Raw genomic sequence first — 23,270 nt, 5'->3', positions numbered from 1 at the left:
CATTTTTAGTATAGGTCTGTTGATTGAGTCTCATACAATTCTTTTTGTCTAAAACACACCCATATTACATTACTAAGATTTCCAGTTTTGGTGTCTATATGGAAGAGAACTTAATGACAATTGAGAAGCTACCAAGCTGAAGAATCCATGTTGATAGTTTATAATTTTCTCTTTCACTTTGCCCCAACTTTTACCATTTTTTTCCTTCTAGATTTAATTTGGTAATTTTTGCAAGTCATTTTTATTGAGTGTCTTCAGGCATTCAAGTTAATTTTTAAAGAAATAACAGATCTTTTCTTGTACTATTATTTGAGAAGTTTGTGTATTCATTAAAATTACATAATTACAACTGACATGAAAAGGTTATGGAACAAACTGACAGTTTTTTGTTTTTTGTTTTTTTTTTCTGACAGGCTCTTGGTATACTTCCAATTAGTGGAGGAGAAAGCTCCAGTATACTTAAGATAATCCTTTAGTGTTGAGCAGGAGGGAATAAAAGGAGTTGATTAATCTAGAGAGATGGTTAAGAGAAGGTCTCATACGAGAATTTCTACTATATCCCAACCATGATGTTAGGAGATGTTTCCTTCAATTTTATAGAAATGATACCCATCAAATTTTATGTTTTATAAACATTCGTAATTTTATAGAATTCACCATATCAAAATATTCCCCAGCTCATTTTGATTGTTCTCAGTGGTACAGAGCTCGGTGCCAGGTTGCCTTCGCCCTTCTACTTTAGTTAACTCAATATACTGTCCTATTGCCTTTAGCTCACCACAGCTATCCTCTTATGTATGATTAATATCTCAAGGATAGAAATTTTGCTTTCTTTGAATTGCTTTGCTGGGGGGTACTAGGGTAATGCTTAGTCTAGGGTTAAGCATTGAGGTAAGGCTCTTCTCTGTACTCTATCCATTATCCCATAAGCCGTAAAGTTTTCCATTCTGGTGGTGGAAACAAGCACTGTTTCCAGCACAGTATGAGTGCCAAGTACTGTTACCTTAAATCCTTTTGGATGGCTCTTTTCCTGGCGTTGGGTAGTTTCTTCCTATGTATGTGTTGATCAGTATTCAGCTGAATACTCATGGGGGAGCTTCTGAAAATCTTTGGAGTTCTCTCTGTATATTTCTTCTTTCTCATTATCTGTTCTGTGTAGTTTAGCTGCCATCATCTCTGTGGACCCTTAGTTCCATCTCTTCAGTTCAAAGAGTTTGCCAGGCACTATCTTAATTTTCCCTTCCTGCCTGTGGCCTGGAAAGTCTCTCAAGACAATAAGTAAGGGCTCTCAAAGGGCTCATGTTGCTTGTTTCCTATTTCTTAGAGATTGCTGTCCTTTATTGCCTGATGCCCAGTGCCTTCACAACTGTTTTTTAATATAGTTTGTCCATTTTCAGGTGGGAAAGAAAATCTGGTTTTGTTATTCTACTTTGGCTGGAACCAAATTCTAATTTGTAGTAAGGACTTAGAGTTTAGAGATAATGAAAAGGAAATAAAATACAGCCAACATTTTACAGTGGCCACTATATGCAGCTACATTCTGAGTCTGTAGGTCTTGCTGATGTCCTTGTAGCTGCTGTTGATATTCTTGTAGCTTTCAAGCTTGAGTTCACACAGCAGTGGCTAGCTTTTTGGCCTTTCCCTCTGTCATCATAAGGTTTTACTTTAACATACAAAATGTTTTTGCTCCTTGTAGTTAAATCTGTCAAACACTGTAAACAAGGTCTTTGCTTTTTTTTTTTTTTTTTTTTTTTAACGTCTGTGTAAGTTTAGGACCTAGTTGAAGTCACCTTCCTCTTTTCTCTGCAAAAAAAATAAAAAAAAAATAAAAAAAAATCAATCTTCTCCACAGTTAAATGCAAGCTCCCACTTTTTAGGAGTTTTTAAATTCAAATGGTTGTTTCCCAATTAAAAACAAATAAAACCAAACCCCTTGGGCCCAGTCTCAGCCTGGGAACTCCATTATACGGGAGTATGGTATTATATATTGAATCAATTAATATACATTACTGCATGTTACATGGTATGGTATATTAAAACACAGAAGGGTGGCCAGACACATATACTAGAAATCTTAATTGAATAATAAATAAAATGTTCATTATAAAAGCTGGAGGAAATTCGATCTTTAGCATTTGCTCCCTTTCATTTTGGTTGTTCCCCTTTTTCCTCTGGATGTTTTGCATATACAGTGTTTTCTTGGTTTTGGAGTTTATAATCAATACAATCACTTTTAGAAAGTGGAGTTGTACTCTTGAATTTGACAAAAGAACTTGCTATTTAAAAGAAGCATTCAACTATTTTTAATAAAGTGAAGAATATTTTGTAATGTGTCTATTTAGCCAATAACTTTTCTTTTTTTTATTTCTGGGGTTTATTTATGTGATCATATACATTGATTACATATCAGATTTGTGTATATTCAGAAGTTTTCACATATTACATGTATATGTACAAGATATACCTATATATATCTTTGTGGAGTACATATTTCAGAACATTATTCAAATAGACATTTCATAGCTAATTTTTTTGAAGATTAAAAACCTGAACCTAGCTCTTGTGGTATTTTCAAGAGCATCAGTGGGTTGCTTTTATGGAGTAGGGTTTCTTGAAGAAAAAAATATAGTTCTTTATTTGAATGTGTTTTAATAGTGAAATTTCATATCCATTAAACTTCAGAGTAAAAGCATTGAAAGATTGGGAATGATATTTCAAAAGAATAGGCTACTCATGTGAAGACTTTATAAACACATGGATGCTAATATTTGTAGATACAAAGGAATTTGTTACACTTTTTTTCTATTAGGAAAATAGCCATTGTTTTCCTGACAGAAGACAATTTGACAGTGAACTAGCTAAATTATATAAATCAGCTATCTTTGATAATAAGTAGCTGGAACATGTTGCTCTTACCTTGAACATTTCTCCTTGTATCTTCTGACATATCAGCCAGACATAGGTCCTTCTCTGTGCCTCTTAGTACTTTGTACAGGTCTCTGCTTTAGCTCTGCATAGATTGTATCTGTGTTTATTGGCTCTCATTTGTGAAATTACTGGGCTGCAAAATTGCATTGTATTGATCTCTATATCTTGGATGCCTAGGATGGAGCTATGTTAAATAGTGAACAACATATATTTGTTAAAGGAGAATGGATAATGTTAATTCACATATTCATTCAGCAACACATATTCAATATATTGGATATATGCAATAGAGTAGAAACTATTCTAGACCCGGGAATACCAAGATGACCAGGATCAATGCTGCTCTTACTCTCACTAGTCTTTTTTTCTTAATTTTTTCTTTTCAAGTTTTTATTAAATTCCAGTTAGTTAACATACAATGTAATATTAGTTTCGCATATAGAATTTAGTGATTCATCACTTACACACAACACCCAGTGTTCTTTGCAAGTGCCCTCCTTAAAACCTATCATCTGTTTAACTCATCTACCCACCTACCTGCCCTCCAGTAATCCTCAGTTTGTTCTGTGTAGTTAAGTCTATTTTTTCATGTGTCTGTTAGCCACTTGTATGTCTTCTTTGAAGAATGTCTGCTAATATGTTGTGCCCATTTCTTAACTGAATTATTTGTTTTTTGGATATTGATTTTGATGAGTTCTTTATAGATTCTGGATACTAACCCTTTATCAAAGATATCATTTGCGAATATCTTCTCCCATTCCATTGGTTGTCTTTTCGTTTTGTCAGCTGTTTCATTTGCTGTGCAAAAGCTTTCTATCTTGATGAAATCCCAATAGTTCATTTTTGCGTTTGTTTCCCTTGCCTTTGGTAATGAGTATAAGACGTTGCTGCAGCAGAGGTCAAAGAGGTTGCTGATTGTGTTCTCTTCTAGGAATTTGATGGTTTCTTGTCTCACATTTAGGTCTTTCATCTATTTTGAGTTTATTTTTGTGTATGGTGTAAGAAAGTGATCCAGTTTCATTCTTCTGCAGTTGCTGTCCAGTTTTCCTAACACCATTTGTTAAAGAGAGTTTTTTCCATTGGATATTCTTTCCTGCTTTGTCAAAGGTTAGTTGACCATATAGTTGTGGGTTCATTTCTGAGTTTTCTTTTCTGTTCTGTTGATCTACGTGTCTGTTTTTTTTTTTTTTTTTCCCAGTACCATATTGTCTCAATGACTACAGCTTTGTAATATAGCTTGAAGTCTGGAATTGTGATGCCTCCAGATTGCTTTTCTTTTTCAAATTACTTTGGCTATTTGGGGTCTTTTCTGGTTTCATACAAATTTTAAGATTGTTTGCTTTAGTTCTGTGAAAAATGCTGGTGTTATTTTGATAGGGATTGCATTGAATGTGTAGATTGCTTTGGGTAGTATAGACATTTTAACAATATTTGTTCTTCCAATCCATGAGCATGGAATATTTTCTATTACTTTGTGTCTTCCTCAGTTTCCTTCAGTATACCTGAAGTTACCTCTTTGGTTAGATTTATTCCAGGTATCTTATGGTTTTGGTGCAATTGTAAATGTGATCAATTCCTTGATTTCTCTTTCTGCTGCTTCATTATTGGTGTATATAAATGCAACAGACTTCTGTACATTGATTTTGTATTCTTTAACTTTGCTAAATTCATACATCAGTTCTAGCAATTTTTTGGTGGGGTCTTTCGGATTTTCTACATGGAGTGTCATGTCATCTGTGAAGAGTGAAAGCTTGACTTCTTCCTTGCCAATTTGGGTGCCTTTTATTATTTTTTCTGTTGTTGTCTGATTGCTGAGGCTAGGACTTCCAGTACTATGTTGAGCAACAGTGGTGAGAGTGGACATCCTTGTCATGTTCCTGACTTTAGGGAAAAGTTCTCAGTTTCTCCCCATTGAGGAATATATTAGTTGTGGTCTTTCATATATGGCCATTATGATGGTGAGTTATGTTCCTTCTTGAAAGGTTTTATCATGAATGGATGCTGTATTTTGTCAAATGTTTTTTCTACATCTATTGAGAGGCTCCTATGGTTCTTATTCTTTCTTTTATTAATGTGGTTTATCACATTGACTGATTTGTGAATACTGAACCACTCCTGCAGCCCCAGAATAAATCCCATTTAACTGTGGTGAATAATCCTTTTAAAGTATGTTGGATTCGGGGATCCCTGGGTGGCTCAGTGGTTTAGCGCCTGCCTTTGGCCCAGGGTGTGATCCTGGGGTCCCGGGATTGAGTCCTACGTCAAGCATGGAGTCTGCTTCTCCCTCTGCCTGTGTCTCTGCCTTCTTTCTCTCTCTGTGTATGTCTCTCATGAATAAATAAGTAAAATCTTAAAAAAAAAAAGTATGTTGGATTCAATTTGCTAGTATTTTATTGAGAATTTTTGCTTCCATATTCATCTGGGATGTTGGTCTGTAATTCTCCTATTTAGTGGAGTCTTTGAATTTAGAATCAAGGTAGTGCTGGCCTCATAGGATGAATTTGGAAGTTTTCCTTCCATTTCTATTTTTTGGAATAGCTCCAAAAGAATAGGTATTGGTTCTTCTTCAGTGTTTTGTTGAATTCCCTTGGAAAACTACATGGCTCTAGACTTTTGCTTGTTGGGAGATTTCTAATTACTGATGCAATGTCTTTACTGGTTATAGGTCTGTTGAAATTTTCTGTTTCTTTTTGTTTCAGTGTTGGTAATTTATGTTTCTAGGAATTTATCCATTTATTCCAGATTGCCTAATCTGTTGGCATGTTGTTGCTTATTGTTTTCCTCTTATAATTGTTTGTATTTCTGTGGTGTTGTGATCTTTCCTCTTTCATTCATGATTTCTTTCTTTCTTCTAAACTAATTGTATATATTTTTAAGATTTTATTTATTTATTCAGGAAAGACAAACAGAGAGAGGCATAGACATAGGCAGAGGGAGAAGCAGGCTCCCTGTGGAGAGCCTGATGTGGGACTTGATCCTGGGACTCTGGGATCACACCCTAAGCCAAAGGTAGACACTCAACCCCTGAGCCACCCAGGCGTCGCTATTTTTTATTTATTTTTTAAAAAGATTTTATTTATTTATTTGAGACAGAACACAAGGAGGGGGAGCAACAGGCAGAGGGAGAGGGAGAAACAAGCCCTCTGCTGAACAGGGATCCCATCATGGGGCTCCATCCCAGGACCCTAGGATCATGACCTTAGCCGAAGGCAGATGCTTAACTGACTGAGCCACCCAGGTGCTCCTCATTCATGATTTTATTTGAGTCCTTTCTCTTTTCTTTTTGATAAGTCTGGCTCAGGGCTTATCAGTTTTGTTAATTCTTTCAAAGAATCAGTGCCTCATTTCATTGATCTGTTCTGTGTTTTTTTAAAAAAAATTTCTATAGCATTTATTTTTGCTCCAATTTTATTTCCCTTCTTCTGCTGGTTTTAGGCTTTATTTGCTGTTCTTTTTCCAGATACTTTAGGTATAAGGTTAAATTATAAAAAAATAAAAAAAAGTGTATTTGAGACTTTTCTTGCTTCTTGAGGTAGGCCTGTATTGCTATATACTTCCCTCTTAGAATTGCCTTTGCTGCATCCCAAAGGTTTTGGACTCTTGTGTTTTCATTTTCATTTACTTCCAAATGTTTTTTATTTCTTATTTAATTGCTTGGTTAAACCATTCATTCTTTAGTAGGCTGTTCTTTAATCTCTATGTATTTGCAGTCTTTCAGATTTTTTTTCTTGTGGTCGACTTCATGTTTCATAGCATTGTGGCCTGAAAATATTAATGATATAGTCTCTGCTTTTTTGTACTTGTTAAGGGCTGATTTGTGACCCAGTATAGGATGTATTCTGGAGAATGTTCCATATGCACTTGAAAAGAATTTGTATTGTGCTGGTTTAGGATGAAATTCTCTGAATATATCTTTTAAGTCCATCTGGTCCAGTGTGCCATTCAAAGCCTTTGCATCTTTTCGGTCTTTTGCTTAGGTTATATGCCAATTGCTGTAAGTAAGGTGTTAAAATCCCCTACTACTATTATATTATTATGAGTTTCTTTATGTTTGTTAGGTGCTCCCAGGTTGGGGCCCTAAATAAATATTTACAACTGTTAGATCTTCTTGTTGGATAAACCCCTTTATTATGATATACTGCCATTCTTCATCTCTTGTTACAGTCTTTATTTTATTTTATTTTTTTAATTTATTTTTTTTTAAATTTTTTTAAAGATTTTTATTTTATTTATTTATTCATAGAGTCAGAGAGAGAGAGAGGCAGAGACACAGGCAGAGGGAGAAGCAGGCATCATACAGAGAGCCTGATGTGGGATTTGATCCGGGGTCTCCAGGATCACGCCCTGGGCTGCAGGCGGCGCTAAACCTCTGCGCCACCGGGGCTGCCCCCAGTCTTTATTTTAAAATCTAGTTTGTATTATATAAGTATGGCTACTCTGGCTTTCTTTTGATGTCCATTAGCATGATAGATAAGTTCTCCACCCTTTCACTTTCAATCTGCAGATGTCTTTAGGTCTAAAATAAGTCTCTTATAAGCAGCATATTTATGAGTCTTGTTTTTTTTTTTTTAAATCTATTCTAATAGCCTATGTCTTTTGATTGGAGCACTTAGTCCATTTACCTTCAGAATAATTATTGATAGATATGAATTTAGTGCTATTGTGTTACTTGTAAAGTTGCTGTTCTATAGCTCTGTTCCTTTCCAGTCTTTATTGCTTTTGTCTCTCCCACTCAAAGTGTATCCCTTAATATTTCTTGGAGAGCATGTTTAGTGTTCATAAATTCCTTTAGTTTTTGCTAGTCTTTGAACTCTTTATCACTCTCTCTATTCTTTTTTTTAAAATGATTTTATTTATTAGAGGGAGAGAGAGAGAGAGAGAGAATGATCAGGGGAAGGGGCAGAGGGAAAGGGACAAACAGACTGCTTACTGAGTGGGGAGCCTGATGTGGGGCTTGATCCTAGGACCCTGATATCATGACCTAAGCTGAAGTGAGATGCTTAACCCAACTGAGCCACCCAGGCACCCCTCTCTCCTTCTATTCTGAATGACAGCCTTGCTGGATATAGTGTTCTTGGTTCCATATTTTTTCCCATTTAGCATGCTGAATGTATCATGCTACTCTCTTCTGGCTGGTCGAATTTCTGTAGATAGGTCTGCTTCTAACCTTATGTGTACTCTTGTAGGTTAGGGAATTTTGTCCCTAGCTGCTTTCATAATTCTCTTTCTATCTTTGTATTTACAAGTTTCACTGTTAAATGTCTTGGTATTGACCTGTTTTTGTTGATTTTGAGAGGAGTTCTTTTGCCTCTTGGACTTGAATGCCTGTTTCCTTCCCCAGATTAGGGAAGTTCTCAATTATAATTTGTTCAAATATACCTTCTGTCCCTTTTTCCTGCTCTTCTTCTGGGGCTCCTATGATATGGATATTATTGTGCTTTGTGGAATCACTGAGTTCCCTAAGTCTGTATTTGTGATCTAATAGTTTTCTTTCCCTCTTCTTTTCCCCTTCATTATTTTCTTTAATTTTATCTTCTGTATCACCTATTTATTCCTGTGCTGCTTCTATCCTCATTGTGATTATATCCAGTTATTTTTGCATCTCAGTTATAGCACACTTTATTTTAGCCTGACTCTTTCTTAAGTCTCATATCTCTGTAGCCAGGGTTTCTCTGGTGTCTCCTATGCTTCTTTTGAGCCCAACCAATATTCTTATGACTGTTGTTCTAATTTCTTGTTCATATATATTACTTGTATCTATTTTGAGCAAATCCCTGGCTGTGATTTCTTCTTGATTTTTCTTTTGAGGAGAATTTCTCCGTCTTGTCATTATGTCTAGGTTTCTGTCTTTTGTGTGTTATAAAAGCTTGTTATGTTTCCTGCTCCTGAGGGCTTTGCACATTAGGAAGTGTTTCTGTTGTGTGCTGTTTACATTCTGCTGTTGTGTTTTAGCTGCTCTTTCCCACAGGTCAGTCTCTGCAGTTTCTCTTTGCTTACAGTGGGGAGTGTTTGGACCTTTAACTATGTGTGTTTTTATTTATTTAAGATAAGCCCAATTTTTTAAAAAAAAGTCTGATATAAGAAAAGAGAAAAGGAACAGAAAAGCAAGCAAACAAAATACTATAAGCTTGATTCCAAAGAAAAGAAAGAAGGAAAAAAGAAAAGAAAAAGAAGCCTGATCCAAAAATGAGAAAAGGAAACAATGAACAAAAAACTATAAGCCTGATTCCAAAGAAAAAAGAAAAGGGGTGGGGGAAGAAGAAAGCCTCTTCTATTTCCACAACAGAAGCTGATGCTTTGGAGCAGTCTATGCAGAAAGCCTCTGTTGGTCTTCTGAGGGAGATGCCCCTCCTGCACTGGCTCACAGTCAGACTTGCCCTAGTAAAGATGCCCCTGCTGGGCACAGGGGTCCAGGGTTTGATGTAAGCTACTCCAGCTTCCACTGGAGTCACTGTAATTCTCTCTCAAATCTGACTATGTGGGTGGGTGGAGGGAACATGGTGGAAGATGGCACCGTCTTGTCCAAGGGAGGGAAACTCATGGCTGCCACTGTTCAGGAGGCCATATGAAAAGTGAACTACCTTCCTTCCTGTGTCCCAGGCTTTCATCAGATCTCTGCTCTCAACCTGTCTGTGCCCAGGACATGGGCACTCCTGGTACCACAGTTCTCCTTTATTTTATCTCTGGCTAGTGGCTGAGATTCAAAACTCCAAAACTTAGAGAACTTGGCAAAGCATGGACCTGCTCTCCTTCTGAGGAGAAGAGCCTCGCAGTGCTGTGCCTGGTGCTGTTCTGTTCCAGAAAAGCAGTCACATAACTGCCCAGGTGTGTTGAGTCTATGATGAAGCACAGTGAAAAGCTGCAACCAGGTTATCTGCCTTTTGTGCATACCTCTGTTTCCTGATGTTGAACGGCTGTACTACTGAGCAGACTTGGAGCAGCCTTGTCTTACGAGAGGCAATATACCCTCTTTCAAATGTACTCCAGGAAGGGAAACATTGTCTTCCAGTGTGACCCAAGGGATCACCACACCTTGGCATCTTGCACAAACCCTATATGCTGCTTGCTCCTGCTCTCTTCCTCTCTCCTTGACTTCTCTCTGCACAAAAGGATCCCTCCTCTCTGTGGTACCGCAGCTTTTCTCTTTTCCAATTCACGTCTCTGAACCTTGCATCTGCTACTTTCTTTTCCTCCAATTGTGCAGATTATTTTCTTAATCCTCAGATTGATTTCCTAGTTGTTCAAAATGATTTGATATTAACCTAGCTGTGTTCAAAGGATGAGGCAACCCTTAGGTCTCCTTACCTTTCTGCATCTTAACTCCTCCCCTCCACCACTTTGTTATCCATTCATCAGTCCATGGATGTTTGGGTTCTTTGCATAATTTAGCTATTGTTAATGCTGCTATAAACATTGGGGTGCATGTATTCCTTCAAATTAGTATTTTTGTATCCTTTGAGTATATACCTAGTAGTGCAATTGTTGGATAATAAGGTAGTTCTATTTTTAATTTTTTGAGGAATCCTCATACTGTTTTTCAAATTGGTTGCATCAGTTTGCGGTCCCACAACAATGTAAGAGGATTCTACTTTTCCCACATCCTCACCAACATCTGTTCTTTTTAATTTTTTTAAGATTTTATTTATTCATGAGAGACAAAGAGAGAGAAGCAGGCTCCATGCAGAGAGACCAATGTGGGGCTTGATCTCGGGACTCCAGGATTGTACCCTGGACTGAAGGTTGCCGCTCAACTGCTGAGCCACCCAGGCATCCCTGTTATTTCTTGTATTGTTGATTTTAGCCATTCTGACTAATGAGAGCCACTCTCATTAGTGTTTTGATTTAGAGTCTTAAGAGGGAAGTACATAGCAATACAGGCCTATCTCAAGAAGCAAGAAAAGCACCAAACCCAAATAAATACAATCATGAATAAAAGAGGAGAGATCATAACCGACACCATAGAAATACAAACAATTATACAAGAATATTATGAGCAACTATATGCTAACAAATTGGGCAATCTGGAAGAGATTGATAAATTCCTAGAAACATATATATAAACTATCAATACTGAAACAGGAAGAAACAGAAAATTTCAATAGACTCATAACCAGTAAAGACATTGCATCAGTAATCAGAAATCTCCCAAAAAACAAAAGTCCAGAGCCAGATGGCTTCCCAGGGGCATTCTACCAAACATACAAAGCAGAGTTAAGACGTATTCCTCTCAAACTGTTCCACAAAATAGAAATGGAAGGAAAACTTCCAAACTCATTCCACAAGGCCAGCATTACCTTGATTCAAAAACTAGATAAAGACCCCACTAAAAGGGAATATTACAGACCAATAACCCTGATAAACACAAAAGCAAAAATTCTCAATAAAATACTAACAAATCAAATCCAACAGTACATTAAAATTAAAAAGAATTGAAGGTAGGCATAAGCCTACTTGTGAAATGCTATGCCTACCTTCTGGAAAAAGTAACCACTCTGGAAAATAGTATGGAGTTTCCTCAGAAAGTTAAAAATAGAACTACCATATGATCCAGCAATTGTACTACTAGGTATTTACCCAAAGGATATAAAAATACTGATTCAAAGGGGCACATGCACCTATTGTTTGTAGCAGGATTATCAACAGCAACCAAATTATGGAAAGAGCCCAAATATACATCAACTGATTGAAGGATAAAGGAGAGGTGGTATACACACACACACACACACACACACACACACATACACACACACTGGAATATTATTCAGCCATCAAAAAGAATGAAATCTTGCTATTTTCAATGATGTGGATAGAGTTAGATTATGGTAAGTGAAATGAGTCATTCAGAAAAAGAAAAATACTACATAATTTCACTCATATGTGGAATTTAAGACATAGATAAACATGGGAGAGAGGAAGAAAAAAGAATGGGAGACAAAACATAAGAGGCTATTAACTATAGAGAACAAATTGAGGGTATCTGGAGAGGAGGTAAGCAAGGGAGGGGCTAAATGGGTGATGGATGTTAAGGAGAGCATATGTCGTGGTGAGTACTGGGTGTAATATGTAAGTGATAAATCACTAAATTCTACTTTTGAAACCAGTAGTACACTATATGTTAAGTATTAGAATTTAAAGAAAAACTTCAAAAAATAGAATTAAAGACAGACTTTGTTACAAGCCATTAAAGTAAACCAAGATTTTTAGCTATAATAGGAAGCCTACAATCTTACTGTGAGACCTCCCTTAGTAATGGGGGATCTGAGGTTTCATTGAGGAAAGTGATATTTATGTTGGGACCAGAAGTTTGAGCTGAAGCTGAAAAAAGGTAGAGAGTTTTGTACGGAAGGGAGGATAATGAGTCCAGTAATAGGAAGTTTACTTATAGCATCTTTGTTAATGTATCTCAGGAGTAACTGTTTTTCTCCCAACAGTGTTACTTGGTTTTCTCTTCATATTACCTTAATGGAGACAAATGTTGTAATAGTTCTTTAATGTTTAAATGATCTTTTCCTGAGTATGACTCTTCAGCCAGTTGTTCAACATCCCAACATTTTTAGTCAAGAACACATAATTCTTTTTAATGTATATTTAGTTTTAGTATATGAAGTCAAAGATAGTATTATCTAAAGGCTGTCATAACTTTACAATTTAGAATCATGACAAGAAAAGATAATCTTTTTGTGGGAATTCATCTGCTCTCTACATTTCTGAGGTCACTTTAGTTTTTCAGTCTCCTTGCAGAAATTCCGAGTTGCAGAGAAATACATAAAAATCACCATTTCCTGGTCTTAAAAATTTACCAACTCTACTAAAAATTTCCTGAGAAAATAAGAGCTATTTGTTGAGTGCTTCCCAAGTCCAGATACTGTGTTAAATGCGTATTAGGAATTATATCTCATTTAATCATCTCAGAAACACTGTGAGATAAGTAATATTTCTATCCTTTTCCTTTAGGTGAGGATGCTGAAAGTATTCAAGCACTCAAGGTCTCAGAGCTAGAAGAGGCTAACGAGAATTTGACCTTAAAAGTGTCTGACTTAATAGTTCAAATTCCTAACTTCATATTGCTAAGAGAACTAAAGGTGGTATACTAACATGTTGAGACAATCTCAGATCCTCTTCACAGATTTTGTCCATTATTAACAATATTCTTTGTTATATTTAATAAAAATAATTCATTTCATTTTTATTATGCTGAAGTTCATGAATAAATAAAAACTAAAATATTAATGGAGTAAATAAGACAAACCCTTTATTGTTGGTGAGATGGCTGTGTTTTGGAGAAGTTTTTGGCAATATATATATGAAAACAAAATTCACTTGCTTCTTGACTTAGCAGTTCTACTTTTAAGAATTTATCTTCCAGCTAATTTGTTCGTGCATGCAAGATATGTGTCATTCTTTGTGTACTGTTTGAAGTAGGAAAAAGTTGGAAATTATTTATGTATTTAATAGAGGACTGGTAAAATAAGTTATAGTATATCAATAAAATGTAACTTTACTCAAGTATGAAAAAGAACAACTGCCTATCAAGTCTTTACTAAGCTCAAAGCTCTGTTCTTATTTAATTTTCATAAAAATAATAGGTACTGTTATTATTAGATCTATTTAGAGGAAATATAAGGTGTAAAGAAGTTAAGTGACTTGTTTGAGGTAGTAGGGCAGATACTGAAGCAGAACAGCTTCAGAACCTGTATTGTTATTACTATGCATCTTTTAATGTTTCCTGGTCACTTATATCCATCCCAATGTGAAAAGAAAATAAATTGATAAATTAAAAGGCAAATTATAGAAAGTTTTTATAGTATGATAATATTTGTGAAAAGGATCTATACCTGTATCTTTTGTATGTTCCATTTATAACATATAAAATGTCTCTGTTTTCCTATGACAGAAAATCTTTCTTTATATATTAACATATATGAATATGTGAACATATTCATAAAAATAGATTTAAATATATACATAAATCTATATATACAAATTTATACATATAAATATACATATGTACATATGCACAATAAAACATACATTCGTGGAAAATTTCTGGGTGGATATACAAGAATTCAGTGAATATTTTTGAGTGACTCATATGGAGACTTCATAAAGAATTTTTTTCACTTTATACTCTTCAGTATGGAGAATTATTTAAAAGTAATGAGCACATATTGTTTTCATAATAAGTTCAAATTGAAAAACTTAAAAAGTAGTGGATATGATAATTCTTTAACAATTATGTTACTGGAGAGGGATAAAGAAGAACTTTTTCATTTTATACCCTTCTGAACTGTGAACTTTTTTGTTTTTATTTATTGAGAGAGTGTGAGAGAGAGAGCACAAGTGGAGGGGAGGGGCAGAGGGAGAGAGCGAAGCAGACTCTTTGCTGAGCAGGGAGCCCAATATGGGGCTTGGTACCACGACCCTGGGACCATGACCTGAGCTGAAGGCAGATCCTTAACCGTTGAACCTCACAGGTGCCCTTGAATTGTGAACTTTTATAAAATGGATGAGTACACATTTCTTTCGTCATGAAATGTATTTTCAATGAAAAAATCTTGAAAATTGTAGGTGTATTTCTCTAACAATTATGTACTATGAAATATAATTTTTATAACTTAGTTCTAAACTTAGTTATAGAATAAATCTGCCTATGTTAAACTTTTATCAGAGAGTTCCTGTATCAAAGGCTAATTCTTTCTAACACTGACTTGGAAAGTAACTCAATGAAGATTTATTACTTTTATAAACAAGATTTTTCCAATTGAAGTCTTAGTAATGAAACCTTTCACAGTAAATGAGATTCAGCAAATGCAGAACTTGACAGCAATTTTGCTAGATGTTGCTAGTCATTTGAGCATAGTTCTCTTGCAGGAAAATGGTATCATGCTTCCTAAACTCCAGAGCATTTATCAAAAACAAATGTTGATTTTAAATTCCATTGTTTATTAAGAGACAATGTTCTAGTGTAACTGACACTATTTTAATATTATGTTTAGTCATAGAATGTATTTGGAATTAGGTTTATAAATGCTTAACAGGTATAGCTGAAACTTAAAGTATATTATTTTGGATTGTGTTTTTCAGGTGAAACTCTGAAAGTATCAGCTGAGAGATTTGCAGATGATCCCTGTTATCTTCCCAAAAGGGAAGCTGTGGTTCAAGCTGCCCGTGCCTTGTTGGCTGCAGTTACCAGACTCCTTATCCTCGCAGATATGATAGATGTCATGTGTCTCTTGCAGCACGTGTCAGCTGTAAGTAAAAGATGGCTAGTTTACCTTGGTGGTGTTCTCACTTCTAATTCCATTTTCTGAAACTGGCATCAATCCTAAAGTGCCATCCCAGACTCGCCCTCATTTCTTAATGTCACCCAGCAGAAGCTGACTTGATTGGATTGTGCAACTCTTATATACTTCAAAAGAACAAAGCCAGAAGTTAGTATTTTGTTTATTCATTTGTTTTATTTTTTAAAACTTAAAAATATAAAAATGTTTTAAAGCTTTAATTTAAATCCCAGTTTACATATAGTGTAACATTAGTTTCAGGCATACAATTTAGTCATTCAACACTTACATACAGTACCTGGTGTTCATCACAAGTGCATTCCTTTTTTTTTTTTTTTTACACAAATGCACTCCTTAATTCCCATCTCCATACCCACCATCCCTCTGCTAACCATCAGTTTGCTCTCTTCAGTTAAGACTGTTTCTTGGTTTGCATCTCTCTCTTTTTTCCCCCTTTGTTGATTTGTTTTATTTCTTAAATTCCACATATGAGTGAAATCATATGGTATTTGTCTTTCTCTGACTGACTTATTTCATTTAGCATCATACCCTCTAGTTTTATCCATGTTGTTGCAAATGGCAAGATTTTATTCTTTTCTTTGGCTGACTAATATTCCATTGTATTTACAGACCAAATCTATATCCATTTATTAGTTGGTGGACATTTTGGGCTTTTTCCATAATTTGGCTATTATTGATAATGCTGCTATAAATGTTGAGGTGCATATATCCCTTTGAATTAGTATTGTATTCTTTGGGTAAATACCTAGTAGTAGGATTGCTGGGTCATAGGGTGGTTCTATTTTTAACTTTTTGAGGAAGCTCCATACTGTTTCCAGAGTGGCTGCACCAGTTTGCATTCTCACCAACAGTGCAGGAGGGTTCCCTTTTTCTGCATCCTTGCCAAACCTGCTGTTTCTTGAGTTGTTGATTTTAGCCATTTTGACAGGTGGGAGGGGATAGCTTATTGCAGTTTTGATTTGTATTTCCCTGATGATGAGTGACATTGAACATCTTTTCATGTGTCTGTTGGCCATCTGTTGGTCTTTTTTGGAAAAATATCTATGTCTTCTGCCCATTTTTTAATTGGATTATTTGTTTTTTGAGTGTTCAGTTTGATAAGCTCTATATAGATTTTGGATACTAACCCTTTATCAGATATGTCATTTGCAAATATCTTCTCTTATTCTGTAGGTTGTCTTTTAGTTTGTTGATTATTTCTTTCATTACACAGAAGGTTTTTCTCTTGGTGAAGTCCCAATGGTTCATTTTTGATTTTGTACCCTTGCCTCTGGAGATACGTCTCGTAAGAAGTTGCGGTGGCCGAACACTGCCTGTGTTCTCTTCTAGGATTTTGATGGTTTCCTGTCTACATTTAGGTCTTTCATCCATTTTGAGTTTTTTTTTTTTTTTTTTGTGTGTGTGTGTGTGTGTATGGTGTAAGAAAGTGATCCTTTCATTATTCTGCAGTTGTCCAGTTTTCCCGATACCATTTGTTGAAGAGAGTTTTTTTCCAATGAATATTCTTTCCTGCTTTGTCAAAGATTAGTTGACCATATAGTTGTTGGCCCATTTCTGCTTTTTTAAATCCTGTTCCATTGATTTGTGCAGGACATAATTGAAGATCAAAGCAAAACAAGTACTATTTTTTATGGTTAGTATTTATTAACTTTTTATAATGTGGTAAGCACTGTGCTAGATTATCTCCTGTAATTCAATCTTCAGCAACAGCCTTATGATAATGATTTTTATTTTGAAGATAGACTAGGGCATATTTATTTAAGAAATTTGCTCAAGGCAGTAGGGGAAAAAAACCCGTTTTTGGAACATAGTATTCCAAGGGTTAGGATGGCCTTAACTATAAATACCTTTCAGAAATGTTTAGACAATTTAAGAGCCTATAACAGGTTGTTAAATTATTTAAGTATGTCAGGAGGAGGGGTGAAAGGAGTGTTCTTAACTCTAGTCTCTCCCACATTTATTGGTAACTCAGCTTAGGCTACATCATTTATGACACTTATCAGTGTGTGTAGTACAGCAATGATTCCATATCAAGAAAAAGGGAAAACCTTTTGTGGTAAATTGTGATAGTGTTTCATTATTTCATCCTCATGAAAAATTTATATTTAAATTGTATCATTAACTCAATTCTCTTGACAAAAATGGACAAACTGAATTTTTATTTATATTATCAAGATTAGGATTATTTGGGTCAACATTCCCCCCACCCCAGAGTATTCTGCAGAGTTTGTATTATAAATGTACAACATGAAAAAAAGGATTTTTTTAATGGTTAGTGCTGCATATAGAAATTCTCTGAATATTTTTGATGCACATAAGCACATTAAAGTTGGTGAGAAATATTGATGCAACGAAATGCATTTAATTTTGCTTAATTCAGAGTTTCCCCAATTTTTTAACCTTAGGACTTTTTTTTTTAAGATTTTATTTATTCATCATAGACAGAGAGAGAGAGAGAGAGAGGCAGAGACACAGGCAGAGGGAGAAGCAGGCTCCATGCCAGGAGCCCGATGTGGGACTCGATCCCAGGACTCCAGGATCAGGCCCCGGGGCCAAAGGCAGGCGCTAAATCGCCGAGCCACCCAGGGATCCCAGGACTCTTTTATAATATGTTAATCCTGGAGCTTTCTCAGACCATACTTTGGGAATTAGTGATTTAGAATATTTCTTTTTCCTTTCTTTCTTTTTTTTAAAAGTAGGTTTAACATCCAGTGTGGAGCCCAGTGCAGGGCCTGAACCTGAGATCAATACCTGAGTTGAGATCAAGAGTCAGATGTTTAACCAACTAAGTCACCCAGGCAGCCCAAAGCATATTTATAATAGTATTTATGGTTATATTAAATTTCCATTTGAATTAAAAATTATAGAGGAGAAATGTGAGTGCCCTTATAGTCTATCTTATTGATGTAGATTAGACTCTTTCCTACAGTACAATGTGCAATACATAACTGTCTAACAGTAATAACAGTCTCAGTTCTAAGAGATGATGAACCTGACTTTGGGCAGTTCCAATTGTTAGAGATATTTTTCTCTAGCTTAAACAGAGCTTAAAGATGTCTTTCTGCTATTTCCATTTACTGCTTCTAGTTTTGCTTTCTTGAGCAACATAGAACCAAAGTAATAATAACAGACATTTTTCAAATAACTGATGTTTATCCTTTGGACTTACGTCTTCTCTTACCTAGGCTAAAAATTTCTTGACCCTGGAATATTCCTAATATGACAGTTTTAGACTATTCTGAATACTTTTGAATTTCCATATCTTGTATGATTTTCAGTTTCCTGATGAAATTTTCAATTTTGATATTGAGGTACTTAAAACATGGTAAATACATTTATTTTAGTTAAAATTTGGAAACTTTAGTGTCTGGACTCACTGTTTTTTTTGCTAATAGTGTCCTGTCTTTTCATGTGAATGGCTATTTTTGTGTCCTAAACGTTACCTTTTCTGGAACTCATATCAAGAAATTCCTTTCTGTTTTGTTAGCTCTTAGATGTTTTTAAGACAAAATATTTTACATTTCATCAATCGTAGTTTTCTTAAGCAAGAGGATTGGACTAAATTATTAATTTGCCAATATAAGAAAGAGAAGTCCCTAAACTTGTCTAGGTAAATCCTTTTCTATTCATATTCTGGATTATAGGTAATTCCCATAAAATACTGAAATCAAAACATCATGCAATATAAACAAAATCCCTGTTGTGTACATTCCATAATATACTCAATTACCTGTTTGATTTAATGTCTAACATTATCTTACCTTATTGTGATAGCCTTGTCATGCTGTTTGTTCATACTGATTTTGTGAGCAGTTAAAACCTCCAAGTCTCTAACTCAAAACTACTCAATTCAGATCTTCCTCTGATACTAGTTTTATTTTTTTTATATGTAAAGTTAGGTGTTAAACTTATATTCATTAAATTTTATCCTGTTAATTCTGGTTTTTGTTATAGTCCATTCAGATCTTTTTGACTTTTGATTTTGTCTTTACCTCCTAACCTGGTATCATTTTCAGATTTTTCAAAAACAAGTTATTCATGAAAAACTGTTTAATGACATGGAAAACAGTAATGTACTTTCCTTGCAGATAACATCAATCAAACATTAACACATTTTGAGTCAAGTCATTGAGCTTCAAACTTGCTTTATTAGGCTACTGTATAAACCATGTTCTTTATTTTATTATTAAGCACTTTCTTAAAGAAAGGCCTTGCTGAAATCAAGATGTATTATCTGTGGCATTGTGGATTTATCTGTCTAGTAACACCAGTTATAAAGGGCATGAGGTTAGCTTGGCATGACTTACTTTTAATAACCCTGTAGGAGTTCCAAGTGACTATTGCTTGCTTGCTTTCATTCATTTTCTTTCTTTTTATGTCTTTTTTTGACATTCATTTTTTAATCACTCACAATCTGCATACTTATGGCTGTAAATCATTTGTCTCCTGGGAGCTTCTTGCCCTTAAAATTCAGCTATAATTGGCTTGAACCCTAATTCTATGTCCTATCAACTATAATGTTCTCCCCAAGATTTCTGCAAATTCTCTGGGGTTCATATTCTCAGACCCATCTCTGCTTCCAAGAATTTGCTTTCACTGAATTACTTTAGTTTATGAATGGTCTTTCTATCCCTATTTTATAGTATGTTAATCTATAATTGGAAATTGACCTTTCCCCCCTTGATTTTGACATACACACGTGCATGCGCGTGTGCATGCGTGAACACACACACACACACACACACAGTCCAAAACTCCCAGGCCAGGCATATTTGTGTATATGGCAAACCTTATAGAAATTTAGGAAGGTAAAAGGGAGGGGGTCCTGTAGTATAACACTGTCTTCCAAGTGGCTCCAATCTGTATATTAGAAATCTTCAAAATCTTTAGCAACTTCATTAGCAATCTCATTACTCTTCTACCTCCTTTTTCCCTACCTACTCTCCTTAGTTCTCCCTCACACCCTTAAATTCCTATTCATTTGAATGCAGTGTTTCTGCTAATTTGTGCCCTCATATATCAGTCTCTACCTTAAAGTACTCCTTAAAGTATTTTCCTCAGCATAGATAATTTTTTCCCTAAGAAGAATTCTGTAGCCAGCTATCTCTCTTCTCTCTTACATACATATATTCATAACATCCTACTATATAATAATGTATTATAGATGATTTTTAGGGGGAGAGAATCAACTTTATAGGTATAGATTTCTTCTTCTGGACACACACTCTTCTTTCAAAAGAAGTAGGCAACTTTTTAAATTTCTTGCTCTTGTTTGGAATGTAATGGGAAAAAGCCAGCTTCTTCTCTCTTCCAATTGTATCTTACTATTTTACACAATCTTCTGCTTAATTTGAGCTCCCCCAACACTCTTATATAATTCCCTGCTACATTTTAAAATCTTTAAAAAAGATTTTATTTATTTGACAGAGAGAGAGAGAGAGAGAGAGAGAGAGAATGTGTGTACAAGAAGGCAGAGCAGCAGAGAGAGGGGGAAGCAGACTCTTCACTGAGCAGAGAGCCCAGTGTAGGGCTCAATCCCAGGACGCTGGGATCATAACCCACGCCGAAGGCAGAAAGAAATTGAGGAAGACACAAGGAAATGGAAAAATATCCTATGCTCATGGATTGGATGAATAAATATTGTGAAAATGTCTATGCTACCTAGAGTAATCTACACATTCAATGTAATTCCTATCAAAATACCATAGATCTTTTTCACAGAGCTGAAACAAATAATCCTAAAATTTGTATAGACCCTGCATAGCCAGAGGAATATTGAAAAAGAAAACCAAAGCTAGTAGCATGACAATACCAGACTTCAAGCTATCACAATGTCTTCTTATGTTGTCTTATTCTTTTCTTCCTTACAATGATTTTTTTTCTAAATTACAGAATTTTTCATCCCTATTGTGGTATATTTCCTTTTAGATGTCAGGTCAACGATATATTACTCAATTCTTGATTCATAGTCTATAGCTATACATTTCCTGACTTCTTTATGCTTTCTTATCTCTATTAAATTATCTTGTTTCCACTGAGACTGCCCCCAGAGATGCAATTATAATCAAGCATTTATGAGGACATAGACTAAGATCACCAACTAGTGCAAACATGGTTCACTGAGTAATTCCCAATAGAGAAAGTAGTGTCAGCCCAAACAGAGTTGTTATATAATGAAGTACATCAAAGATTCCTGATATGGCAATTTTAAAATCATATAGTTCCTTAAGAAAATATGTTTTCTTCTCTGGGAAATAGGTCCAAATCCAAGGTAAGAGAGGATAGAGAAAAGAATGATGATCTTTCAATATTAAATTAATTATAGAAACTTGGGAAAGCAGTTTGGCTTTATTACCACTATTGTTCATAATTTTCTATCGGAATTTAGAAATTTCTTTTTTGGTACTGGTTTTTTTTTTTTTTTTTTAACTTTACTATTTGTACTTCTGAGGATACCACATCTTACTTTATTGGCATCTGGACTTTATAAGGGTCAATTTTATTTGAGATGAAATTGGCTAGGATATATCTCTTGCTTTCTTTAGGAGTCAGGACAATGTGGAGAAAAAAACCATTCTTTTTTGGCAGAAGAGAGACCTTGCTTGAATCCTGGCTCTGGTGTTGATTAGCTGGGTGAATTTGGGAAAGTTAAAATCTGTAAGCCTTGGTTTCTTTTTCTGAGCTATAAGGATAATAAACTTACTCTGAATACTTTGAAAGGATCTTATAAAGATTAAATGATATATAAATTACCTGGCAAGAACTGGTGTTCTCTTTCATTTTCTTTCGTCTTCCTGTCCTACCTTTTGCCACCATGGTACCTTGCTCTTTTGACTCTTGCAGTGCAATATTGCCCTTATTCCTAAAAAATGAAGGGAAATAAATTTGACTCCCGAGTTGAATTTTTCAGCTTTTTCCATTTACTATACTAGAGTTTTATTTTTTAAAATGGAAATATGGGTACCTTTGCATTAGGAAATAGACTATTGTCATTATAAGAAATGGGCCTGGTATTTAATAACTTCTTGTGTGAACTACATCTTTAATATTTTCTACACAGATTGCTATAATGCTTTTCTACACTGAACAAATGATTCTGAATGTGAAGAATATTTGTAATGCTGACAGAAAAATCACACACTACTGTATTGTTAGCTGAGATTTTTTGAAGCCACTCTTGATTATTAAAAGGCAGGTATACCTGCAAAAAGACTTTCTAAAAACTTTTTCTTATTAAAAATATCAGCAGCTTATAAAGAGAGAAATTACTGTATTTTTAAGAGCTATTAGAACCTGAGTTTATCCTGCAGAAGATCCTAGGCAAAATATATAGAAGATATTAAGCTTTAAGAAAAATCAGGTTACTAGACTGGTATTGAAGACAGAATGGAAGGAAGTGGAAAATGGAGACTAATAAGGTACAAATCACCGGATTTGTGCTGACTTTTATATTGAAAATTTTAGGGACAAAGAAAATTTAAACCTTGTAAAAATTTAACTTTAAAAAGGACCAGCATCATTCTAGGTAGCTCCAATTTGATTAATTAATCCATTCAGCAAATAATTGGTTTTTGTGCACTACTCTGTGATGATCACTACTGTGTTTGGGGATTCAAGTTTAGAAAAGTAATACCACAGTTCTTTTCTCCTGGAATTTAAGGCATAAATTAATGTGTTCGTATAAGGTGTTACATAGGTGTAATGGCAGTTTTATACGGAAAGTGTTTTGAGTGAATAATGCATGGCCAAGTTTGGAGAGTTAACTAGACAAAGAAGGTGGAGGAAGAGACATTTTAACTGCAGGAGCAGTACATACTCAAAAACCTGTAAGCCTTCTGAGGGTTGAGGTCAAAAATCACTATGTTATATCCCTCAAACGATGTAACACTGAATGTCAACCATGAGGGAGAGAGAGAGAGAGAGAGAGAGAGAGAGAGAGAGGGGAGAGAGAGAGAGAGAGAGAGAGAGAGAGAGAGAGAGAGATGAAAAGACAAGCCACAGACTGGAAGACTATATGGGCAAATCATTTATATAATGAAT

General features: G+C 35.1%; 1 protein-coding gene across 7 annotated transcripts in view; it reads left to right on the top strand.

The window, feature by feature from the left end:
* The window catches only part of CTNNA3 (catenin alpha 3), a 1,671,697-nt gene that overhangs the window by 127,111 nt on the left and 1,521,316 nt on the right, over nucleotides 1-23,270 (top strand). For all 7 annotated transcript variants that reach the window (XM_035715351.2, XM_035715352.2, XM_035715353.2 and 4 more), the window contains exon 4: nucleotides 15,013-15,179. In XM_035715351.2, coding sequence (XP_035571244.1) covers nucleotides 15,013-15,179 — 167 coding nt within the window. The remainder of the gene's footprint in view (nucleotides 1-15,012; nucleotides 15,180-23,270) is intronic.

The sequence above is a fragment of the Canis lupus genome, chromosome 4 (genome assembly GCF_003254725.2).
Source record: "Canis lupus dingo isolate Sandy chromosome 4, ASM325472v2, whole genome shotgun sequence".
Classification (NCBI taxonomy): Eukaryota; Metazoa; Chordata; class Mammalia; order Carnivora; family Canidae; genus Canis; species Canis lupus.
This window is presented reverse-complemented; position numbering and strand designations above follow the sequence as displayed.